At 35.9% G+C, this 11,897-nt stretch overlaps 1 protein-coding gene across 8 annotated transcripts in view; it reads left to right on the top strand.

Moving 5' to 3' along the window:
* The window catches only part of carmil1 (capping protein regulator and myosin 1 linker 1), a 109,108-nt gene extending 97,499 nt beyond the window's left edge, over nucleotides 1-11,609 (top strand). For 7 of the 8 annotated variants that reach the window (XM_088600996.1, XM_088600997.1, XM_088600999.1 and 4 more), the window contains 5 exons: nucleotides 2,411-2,459; nucleotides 3,999-4,244; nucleotides 4,806-4,955; nucleotides 7,445-7,594; nucleotides 9,311-11,609. In XM_088600996.1, coding sequence (XP_088457122.1) covers nucleotides 2,411-2,459; nucleotides 3,999-4,244; nucleotides 4,806-4,955; nucleotides 7,445-7,594; nucleotides 9,311-9,480 — 765 coding nt within the window. In that variant the 3' untranslated portion in view covers nucleotides 9,481-11,609. The remainder of the gene's footprint in view (nucleotides 1-2,410; nucleotides 2,460-3,998; nucleotides 4,245-4,805; nucleotides 4,956-7,444; nucleotides 7,595-9,310) is intronic. The other variant, XM_088601002.1, reaches the window with a different exon arrangement.
* Nucleotides 11,610-11,897: the final 288 nt, after the last annotated feature.

Below are 11,897 nucleotides of genomic sequence, written 5' to 3' on the forward strand. Positions count from 1 at the left end.
ACAAAGACAGGTGTGTTTGATCTGAATGGTTAACCAATTTAATTACACACAGGTGGATTTCAGTCAAAATATTGTGCAAAAAATTCTGAAGACAATGAAGTGCTAATGCTAAGAGGGTGAATACTTTTCCCATGAAGATTTTTTAGCTCAAAACATTTTTAAAAAATTATATTTTAGAGATGTTGTTTAGGTAAAAACGTATAAAAATAAGTAAGTCTATCACATTTTCCAGATGTACCACAACAAAATGTTGTAAAATACAGTGCAGGTTAATATTTTCTACGGCCACTGGATTTTTTAGCTGCAATACGTGGTACCACTGTAACTCATTTACTGTAAAACCAGATATTCACCTGCTGCTTTCCCCTGCTGACATCTGGCTTGGAACTGACATTTCATAGAGTGTATAACCATCAAAGTCTGCTAGGAACTGTTTTAATGAGCTTATATTGCAAAGATGGAGGAGGGTTTCAAGTTACTCTATAAACACTTAAGAAATCTGTAAATAATTGAGATGTTGTTTTTTTCCTGCATAAAAGATTAATTTGTTTAGACTTTGTAGTGAATATTCATTTGACTCAGATTTTTCACTGCAGTTTGATTTGTAGCTTTAATTGAATCTATCTGACTTTAACATCAGATTAATTTAAAAAAACTTAAGGTATAGTACAGTTGTCTAACATAAATTGTTTAAATTCTGCCCTGCTTTCCTTGTTCTAAACTGAACAGAGCTGTTGTTGAAACCTCATGGAGGGATCTAATATTTATTTTTCTCTTGTAGAACAGGAGAGTGAGAGCACAGTTCAGCAGTGTAGAATTAATTATCATGGAAGGTCGATAACAAAAATAAGAAATTTCTGCTTTCCTAAACTTTTCCTTTAGAGGTTTGCTGTGTTACATTAAGTGTTCAGCTGTTCCTGGGAGCCACTGTACTGTTCACAGATGTAATTGACTGGGCTTTTAAATTATCAATCGTTTTGTGTTTTTTGATTAATAAGGACTTTCGGAAGCATGTGCAAAGATATTAGTTTGCTCTGCTGGTCTGGGTTTAGACTGAGAAAACCTAAGACAACAGGTGGATTCCAGTCAATGTATTGTGCAAAAAATTCTGAAGTCAATGAAGTATTAATGCTAACAGGGTGAATACTGTTCCCCTGAAGATTATGAACATAACTCTTCAGGATTCTTTCTAATGCTTTAAATAGCATTAGAATAGTTAGTTGAATTGGGTAAGAAAAACAGAGTGCTAAAATATACTGATTCAAATTCTCAAATAAATTTTAATGTAAGCAAGAGTTCTATTTATTGGATGAATTAGTTCTGTTAACAAGTAATTCTAGTGGATTCCTCCAGAGAAAATGCTTTGCAAATGTACAATGCAAGTGGACAAAATTGATTATAACACTTAAAAGATCAAATTATTTTTAAATAGCCATAAGGTCAGAAAATCCAGAACAGAAATCAATAGGATGAGAATAATTTCCTCACGCTTCGGTGCCTTTTAATCTCCGCTCCTCAGTTTGTGCTCAATTAGATCCATCTTCATGGGTTTGAAAACAGAGCTGTCATGATTTCTGCTTCATCAATTTGATAATACCTTAGCATGGTTCCTTAACATGAATTGGGCTGTTAAGCTTTATTATATTACATTTAAATGAATGGAGCATATAATCTCAACAAATTACAGTAAGTACCATTCCCCTTTTTTTTTGTTTTATGATTGATTTTTTTAAATTCTTTGTTGTACAGTCAAGCCAAATATTCCTGTTTACAGCTAAACACTTTGAATGAAAGTAGTCCTTGTTGTAAGAGTGGCATAAAGTAATGCAGATGCGTCTGCGTCTGCTTTTAAAACTGTTCAAATGTGAATTATTCAGTAACAGAGAAGTCTGGACTTCAGAATTTTGTTACGCTTAGTGCTTACAGTATGTAGGCAGGTACTTGGCCAGAAAGTAACCTCACCTTGTTGAAGCCTGGACAGTGTAGAATTCTCCTGCAGCTGGAGACTGGGTTCTGTGGCACAGAAGAGATCATAGCTGTCAGGGGGAGCAGAACTTTACTTATTATATTGGTACGTTTGCAGTAGAGGAGGTAATCAAACTAAGCAGGGATCAGGATTTTGGTTCCAAAATCACAAACACATTTTCATTACTGTTATTACTTAGAAAAAAATGTATTAAAAGTAAAAATAGAAAATAACTGCAAAATTCAGTCATTTGATAACATCCTGCAAAACGTCAAAATCTTCGAGAAGACAACTTAGCAGAATGTAAATATGAGTGGTGTTTATTTAATGACATCCCATATCTACATGAGCATATAGTCAAAATGCCTTCTGTCTGTCCTAAAAGAAGGATGCTGATGAATGATGAAGTCAATTTTATTTTTGTCCCATGGAATTGTTTTCCAGACACATGATACCTCATCCAGCCCGGATAGAATGGACGGAAATGTGTCAGGTAAGTGTGTACGTCTCTAAAAAAGAACGGTTCTGGGCCATGAGGCTCTCGTTGCTGTTATATACAACAGTTTGATTAATTAGGTTAAATGTCATCCAAACCATTGCCAGTATCATACATGAGGATTTATACAAGAGAACAGAATAGGAATAGATTTGATTCCTATTACCATATACTTAAGCCAGTATCTTGCCATGTCTTCTATATCTATGAGATCTATGAGAAAACAATGCATACATTTATGATAATAAGACAGATTATAAACAAGAAGTGGCAAATTGGCCCAGCTTGCTCACTTTAGTGTTAGTCTAAAGATCGCATCCAGCCATTTCTTGAAACTTTCTAGGAAAGTTTCTAGGAAACCAGGGTATCAGCTTCAACAGGGTGGCAGGGTAGCCTGTTCCTTAGTCACACGTCCTTTCCATATCAAAGTGCCTCCTGTTCTGTGTTTTAAATGCTCTTCCACCTAATTTCCACTTTTAATAATTCCTACCATAATTTCCTCTCATTTAAGTCCTGGAAAGTATCTGGTAGATTTTTTCTGGTTACAGAGCATCTTTTTTTATAGTGTAGTGACTACATTTCTACACAATATAAGAACCTAAATAAAATAATTTGCTGTATGTATTGCATCTAAATCATCATTTACTGTTGTAAAAGAAGGCAATGTGATTATATTATATATTTGAAAATGCTGATCTCCTGTAGCATACATTAAATATAAAACCCATCCTCTACAATGACTGCAGCCCATTACACACAGAATCTGTTTAATTGTATATACTGTAGTTATGTAATAAGACCCCCTTGGCACATAATTATATACTATCTAAAAAAAACAGCAATACAAGATATTAAAGATTAAAAGAAACATTTATCTATGTACAGTACCACTGTACAGCAGAGAAAAGACTTGTATCATCAGTCTGTTAAGAATTACAGCTAAAACAGGAGAAGGGAGAACATGTCTGTAGCATGATTTCAGACAAAGGCATCTGTTGTCTGATTGTTCACTCAGAACATATGAAACCTTATAGGTTTTAAATTGCGCCATGTCTAGGTTCGTGTCATTCAGTATGACAATAGGAAAATTGTTGAATTAGAAGTGTAGTCAACGTACTGTACATGACAGGGTCACATAATATTTTTTAAACTACAGGAAAAGATACAATGTGTAAAATACATTTTACAAAATTAAACACAAGCAAAATTCTTAGTGGCTAAAAAATGATGTTTTTATTCACAACCTTTATCTTTTCAAATGCCTGTTGTTTTCTGTTTTTGTGGTTGTAAATTATGTTTACAATCCCCTGTTCATCTCTTTTCTTAAATGTGGTGTCCTTCTTTTAATATTAATTGGCTTAATTGGCTTTAACGTTAATTGGTAAAACCTGTTCATCAGTAAAATCGATATTTTCTCTGTGGCTATAATTCTGTTTCTGTACTAAAATGGTCCAAATGAAAAGCACGAAGCACAGCTTCACAGATTCCCTGTCTTCAGTTGTGTATTATTTTATCCTAACATCTTCTGCTGTGTAGCAAAGGGTCACCACACCCCAGCAGAGAGCCGGGTATCCGGAGCAGCCAAAGGGGAATCGGCCGTGAGTTCCACAGAGAAAAGCCTAAAAAGTGAAAGAAAGCATGAAGCTGCACAGAGGAACCGCAGCTCTTCTTCCACCCCAAATCCCACCAGTCCCAAACCGCCCATACAGGGTCACAAGCCCAGCCTGAGCGCGCGGCCCCTAATCCCCCAGAAACCGCGCACCAGCAGCAGCAGGAGCATAGGTAGGTCCAGTCGCTGTCTAAGTGTAACATCCTTTTGTCAAAAACAGAATGAAACACTCTCGGTCGATTTGCCTCCGATAGAGGCTGCTGCCATGTCTGTGCACAAAAAGTCTACAGTTTTATTGTAATTATGTTTTATTGGTTTAAAACTGGTCATATGTTGCCTTCTCCAAATAAAAAACAGTTTTTGTTTCGAATTTTTCTAATTTTTTTTTAGGATTTCTCATACTTAGGAAAGCAACCCATCTTTTCCAACATGTAGGACATATGGAAATTATATGAAGTTAATGGACTGAAATGACCGTTGAAATTTGCCTTCTTCCACACATTTTTATTTTTTTTATTATAACCGTTTATTTTTTAATGAAGCATAATGTTCATTGTAGTGTGAATGCTCCAGACATTGACTCCTTCTTTAAATGTATTTATTAACATCTGTTAACCGAGACAAATGTTATATCTTGGCATACACGTCACACCCAATGTGAAGAAAATTCAATAGACATGCTTCCAGGGGATAAATATTCACATTTTTTTCTGATGTCTGTTCCGTTTCACTAGATGAAATCCCTGATTCTCCAGCTGGAAATATTTCTCCAAAGGTAGCTTTGCTGCCACATGCTCTTAAGAGAGCCCCATCTGAAAAGGAAAAAGATGGGCAAAGTAGCCCCCTCCTCAGTGGGTCTGGCAGCTGGGCTTCAGCACAGGAAGGTAGGTTTTGGGGGTCCACCTTTTCAGTTCCCTTTCATACTCCTTTAACTACAGCTTACTGTAGTTGGCTACAGCTTTAACTTGACTTGACAGGGTCACTTTAAGTGGAAAAGGTTTTGAGGACCGCACTCCCATATCCCCATATTTTCCTATATCCAAGTGAGATGTTAAATACAAAGAGAACAGCAGAGCTTGAGCTGCCAGCCACAGAAGGCACTCGCTGCTAGAGACAGGGGTGTGACGGTGACCTCTCCAGAATGGTAAGCAGGGAATCCTTGAGTGGGCACGCACTGGGGCAGCTACACCCCATCTGCTCAGCTAACTGGAGCGAGGGGCACAACTTGGATATGACTTTGTGACTCAGCCTGAGCAGGGGCTGAGGTTAACTGAACAAGCCTCTCAGGCCCAGCTGCAGGTGGGTGCTTCTCTCACTAAATGTTTCTCTGTTAAGTTTGTAGACGACTGGCCCACCTGTTTACCTCAGAAGGGCCCTTTTACTAGGGATTCAGCAGGGAACTCCCACAAAATTATCTCAGTGTTGAAACTCATTATAACTGTGCCTAGATACCAAAGACGTAGTGGAAAATTATGTAGAAGCAAGTATTTATGAGGATAAATTAACAAAGTTCTACTGGAACTTTGTTAATAGTGAATTAAATACGTGTTACATGCATTAATATACAGTACAGTGCAGTTCTTTGAATAAGGATGCTGTTATAAGAAGTGCCAAACCACACAAAATCTGTTGTGTTTAAATTAAACTCTGGAAGAGCACAATTTAAACCAATAGAATTGTTGAGAGGATAGGTACAGTAGGATTAAATCCAGGATAACACTTGTAGTGCTCCCCATCTTCTCCAAGACATGTTTAGATTTCTCCAGACCTATTTATAAGGAAGAAGCAAAGTAAAGGTTAATTCCACACTAAAAAAAAAAGAAGAAACAGTATTTTAGTTTTTGAGCCTTCTTCTAGTGTATTGAAATGCTATTTTGCTTATTTTCAGTGTGGAATTAACCTTATCTTCCTTTGCAGCCAACGCACGCTGACTCAGGTCTCCACTCGAACATCTTCATAATGAATTGCCTTTTTTGTGTCTGCTCTTATCGCTGATGTAATTAATTATCACTGTTGTGGATACTGCTCTTTGTGGTTGATGTGAGTGTTGTAGAAAGTGTTGAGTTCTAATTCAGTGTACTGCTTAATATGTTGCCTCATGTGAATCTCTCTTGCCTTCCAGAATCCCTAATCAATGTGTATGTTGCTGACCTTGTCCGTATTGCATGGTGTGTTAGGCTTCATGAGCTTTCATTGATTCATGTGACGTTTCTAGCGTTGGTATGAGGTTCAATGAACTATAAACATGGCCCCATAACCCAGTTTGTGGGGCTATATTGTTATTACTAAAGATGACCATGTTATACTGAAATTTAGTATAATTGAAATATCATGCTCTCATTTCACTATGGACTGTCAGAAGTGAATCGGAGCCAAACTGCAAATTATTTCTTCATTTACTTGTGAAATTCCTGTTTAACACTCAACAGACATGCAGCTCTAAATATATCATCTTCCTTTAGAGTTTTCTTTGTAAGAAATTTCTGAGTATACAGCACATATATTTTTTCATAAAAAGATTTGCTGTGCCAGATGTCAACAGTTTACCCAAGACTGTTTTATAAATGATTTGCAAAAGTATTGAAAATATAGAATAGTTTTTAATCTTAAAAACATTTCTAGAGAAAACATTAAAAATAAGACAAAAGAGAAAAAGCATATAGCAAAAGGGAACTCAGACTAAAAATGAGTGAAAATTAGGTGGACTAATTAAACAGGTTTTGAAGATAAGGAAAATGCCTGAGATTGCTGTCTGTATAATTTGCAGTGGATATAAAAAGGGCCACTTTGAAACTTTCAAACCCAACGCTAGAAACAATAATCATTCATTTTCAATTTGCAGTTCAAATCATACAAGTTACAACCGGGCTTATTTAATGAAAATTAAAATATGTGGTACATTACTTTCAGTCTAGGTTCCTGGTTATTTAAAAGAATATTTTTTACATTCGGTTTCTGTTGTACTTGTGTCAACAGATACAATAAGAGAGACTTTAGACCATAATCCTTGGAACATTAGAACATTTTCTCCTGTCTTGTTAGACCCCAAACAGTGCAGGATTCATTAATCCTTGCACATAGCAGGAATGGACGCTTTCTTAAGACGTTTAGTATGAATGTTAAATCTGGGAAAACCAAGAGACAAACTGCAGTAAAGCACAGACATTGTTCCATTTGTGCGCAGTAAATTTAAAAAGTGTTAACTCTGAGATACAGTTGTTTATGTAATCTGAGCACATCGTTTGCTACGACTTAACCACACTGGTTATCTGGCTAACAGCTTGTGACAACAGAATACTATTGGCCAAGTACATTCTTTATTTCAATTTGAATGCTGGCGTAAAAGGCTAAAGAAAAGACTCCTTTTCCTCAGTGGAGCTTTCTGGAGATGATAGCACGTTTGATACAGATCATGAACCAGACAAGCCCATCGCTGCAAGAATGCGAACCACACGGCAGTACTCTGCTAGCACCGCTGAAGAAGTGAGTGAGCAGGAGCGCAGGAAGTCCAACCCTCGACCCGGTTAGAGCTTTTCACCTTTCACCTTTCACCTTTCACCTGTCATATTCTACAAATCAGTAAGAAGGTGTATAGATTCCTAAAAACAGCTTTCTGGCACTTAAATCTGTTATTTTATTTTTAGTTTGAGCTCATTTCCTTCTCAAATGTGCAAAGGAAGCTGACTTCAGTGAATCTACATACTCTTCTTTTCCAAATGGCACTGCATATAGATTTAAGTCTGACATTTTTCAAGCTTTGAAAACTGGAGTAATACCTCCAAAAGACATATCAAAACCAATTGACAATTTCCTGTATCACAAACATGTTTACAGTGAACATTAAAAGTAATAAATGTGGGGAAAACGTATTCCAAGATGTACTGTAGAAAAGCACAAAAGATTAACGAGCAAATGACTAATAAAATGTCCACAATAATCCTGAATTGGTGCCAGTTGGAACAATCTGCTTCTCATGTCACAGAATGCACATCATTGTAGTTCAGTTTTGCTTTGCCCTTGGCTGACTGTGAATTTCATACTGCATGTCAAGAAAGTTAATGTTTAAGAATAAGGATGTTGTTCATACTGTATATAATACATAATGACAGGTCTGTCTTTTTCACTTTGTGTTTCTGAAAAGTTAAATCTGATTATTCTAAATGTTCTATAAATCGTAATGCATTTAAGGGATTGTTATTGACACTCATGAAGAGCTTGAAATAGCCCTAGGCATAACTCTTCAACTTGTATATTTATTGCTATTTTATTTAGCCTTTAGTAAAGACTGTTATTATCAATTGCCCTTATGCTCTTAGACACTTAGAGAACATCACAAACATTACAGTTGTAATTAAAGTGCTAAATAAATGCACTGTATTTAGCTTTTCCTTTTTGGCAGTGGATTTTGAGAGGGCAGTGATTAATGTAAGCTTCCCACAGCAAACCTTATTCTCTACCAGGAAAATAACCTACAGTTTGTCATCCTCCTTTTGGGGAGGTCTAGAATGTACTGATGAGCAAGTACTTGGCACAACTGAGGCACCTTTATGGGTTAGGATTAGGATTATTTCCTGTCTACTGCTTGGCTAAACAAAGTATTGTAGTTAGTACACTTTTTAAGAACATAATGGTGCAATGTTTGTTGTTTGAAGTGTTCTGTTTTATTAGAAATTCAAAATCATGGTTTGTTCATAGAAGGGTGTTATATCTTTAAAACATTCTTTTCAAAAACAGTCACATCTATTTAAAATAGTCTCCCCAGTCCAGAGTAACTGAAAGAAACAGGTAAACTTTTATAAATCCCACATCATTTCAACTGACTGCAGTGCTTGTGCACACATACCACACAGCTCAAGGTAAGGAACACGAACCGTAAAACAAATATAAGCATAATAGTAAATAGGTTAAATACACAGGCTTAGATAGACCCTTACTCAGGCCTTCACATTTTGAGGTATGGTTTTAACTGGTCTGGGTTTAATCGGATTCACCCAGTTATAACACACTTGCCAATTGCAAGCTGCAAATCCTGGAAAACTACCATCAATTACTATTTTGTTAAATCATCTTAAAAAACTCCTTATAACCTTTCGTCCTAAAGCAGAAAGATCTGTTGATTAAAAATTTCAGGACCTGACAAGACCAGTATAAGTGTATGAAAATGTTTAAAAGAAAATGAAGATCAAGGGCGCCTAGGCCACTGAACTGATTTTAAATGTTTTCAAATTGCACTTCACAGTGCGGCCAGCCTCCATGACAGAAGCAGCCCAGCGCAGAAGCCCTAGCTGCCAGCACTCGGAGGACAATGGGTCAAAGGCAAAAGAGAAGTCCCCCAACAAAGACAAGAACCAGGGTAACAGGTCTGGTGACTCTGGGGAGGAAGCAGACAAAGACTTTATTTTTGTATGAGAAAACAAACAGCACTGTCTTCTTGCATCTGACCTTCAGCACCCAATCAAGAATTTAAAAACCCAGTACATGCATAATTTCCCAACTCTATTATTTCACTGTTTTCAAGTTGAATTGATGAGAAGAGATGATGATGTTCTTACTTTGTAAAGGTAGAGTTACCAGATGATGTACTTAGCCTTGACTAAACTTCAGCACTTCTTTCAGGAGACATGTTTCTGATATAATGGTAAAGCATCAAAAATTGGCTGATGGAGGTTACAGAATGGCTCTGTTGAGCTGGTTTATTTGACTCATATATTTAATTAAACTGGCTAAAAGGTGCTTCATGTAAATTATTTAAAAGTATCAATCCAAGGATGGTGAATCATGGCTTACTTGTAGTTTTCTGACTACATATTCTGATAAAGTCAAATAATCCCACTATATGTACAGTACAGTAGCACAGATAGGAAATCCGCCAGCTGAGCAGTTTTATTGTCTGCAGCAGAAGAACTACAGTAAGACCCTTAAAGAGCTACTAAGCACTATTGCATAAAGCCTTAAAAATTACAATTAAATTCTACTTTATTACTTTTGAAGTAGATTACACAATGTTCATAGAGTGTATAGTGAAAGCAAGGGATATGTGTGGGTTGGGAGGTAAAAATACTGTGCTCAGTGACGTCGCTGAATGTACCTACAGTACACAGAGCTTTAGAAAATTTTACATTTCTTTATCAGTAAATCATGAACTACAAAACACGAGGTCAGGCAGACTAATGGTGAATTTATTTTATCTGAAATAGTTAAATAAAATATCTGCTCTTAGTATTTCAGGTCTTATCATATGTTGCTGAGTAGTCCTTTACGCACATTATGTGGAACCTTGCTTGCAGTTTTTTTTTTTTTTTCGTTTTCATGCAGGGGCCTTCCATTATGCCACTGCTTCTACTGTTAAACATGAATTTAGAAAGTCTTCACTTGTGGAGAACACTATACTTGTGTCTTTCTTTTTACCTTATCTAGGGAATTTGTAGGCTGTTGTCTGAATTCTTGAAGTCTTCATCTACACATTTTACCTTTATTTGTATATTTTGTGAACAGCCATCCCAAAATCTATATAGTGTAGGGATTCATTTTAGGAGTCGTCTTGATATGCAGACTGTCTTGGAGTTCACAGGAATAGAGTAAAAGTTTCAGAGCCTTTCGTAACACCCTGCCCCTGCAAATGTATTCATTGGTGATCATTCACGGTTGAATCAATTTGCAGCACAGCTGACACTGGAATTACATGATCTATTATTAACATAGGCAAGTGATCATTGATCATCCCCTTGAATGGATTTCCTGACATGACTTGTTGTGTGCCCATCAAGTCTGCAGTTGGAAACAATTGTTTTAGGATTCAGTTTGTTGTTTTTTGCCATGCCTCATATATCCTCTCAGCTGAGCACACTAACCTTTGTCTCTGCCTGCTTTCTTTCAGCTGTGAATCATCTCAGTAAAGTAGCTTCATATAAAATAACAGATCTTCGTTAATGATTTTGTAAAGCGAATAAACTGGACATAGTTTCTTAATTGTCTTTTAAAAAGCAGGCAATGAAATTACTGCTGGACGTCATTGTGTCAAATGCGCATGTGTGATATGTATTCATAGATGTATACATGTTCATGTTCACAGGCTCTGTATTCATATGGTACAAAGCACATTAATAAAAAGATAAAGCAATTTTTTTTATAGAATTTATTTAAAAATGAATAAAGGGGTGCTTGGTGATGGGTTTTTAATCCTGTATAAGGAAGACTTTTTTCCATCTAAAAATCTACATTATTTAAAGCGCAGAGCTATACTTTCTGAGGGGATTTGTAGTGCACTACTGTAAGCACAAAAAAGTGTAATTTAAAATATGGGAGATGGGGGTTGCAATATTTAAATACAGATGTATTATTTCTGAAAAATACTGGATTTTTTATTGTTAAAAGATGGGCTCTTGGTTCTGTTTTGTTTTTTAGATTTTTAATTGCAATATTTTACATATTTTTCCTGTTAAAATAACACTTTACAAATTTCATTAAACTATTCTACAGGTTGTGGAGTTTCCTTTATGTGTATATTTGTACCAATAAAATGATTTTACAAATTGAAAGATGGCTTGCATACTTTTTACCATAAAAGGTCATTATGGGATTATGGACTGCTTTTGAAACTTCGTCTTGTATGCAAGATGTAAATTTTACTTTTCTAAAATTAGTTTTATAATTTGCTGTAATTCATCACAAACCTTTTTTTTAAATAATAAAAACAGTTCTTAACCCAAGTTTAACAATGGAAGTTTTATATGCTCTTTAATTTGCAGGTCATTTAAGCCATTGGTGTAAAGGTTTGGAGTCTCAATAAATTTGAGGTGGCACTAAAGTTTTTGTGAATGCAGCTG

Source organism: Lepisosteus platostomus, chromosome 12 (assembly GCF_059453375.1).
Source record: "Lepisosteus platostomus isolate fLepPlt1 chromosome 12, fLepPlt1.hap1, whole genome shotgun sequence".
Classification (NCBI taxonomy): domain Eukaryota; kingdom Metazoa; phylum Chordata; class Actinopteri; order Semionotiformes; family Lepisosteidae; genus Lepisosteus; species Lepisosteus platostomus.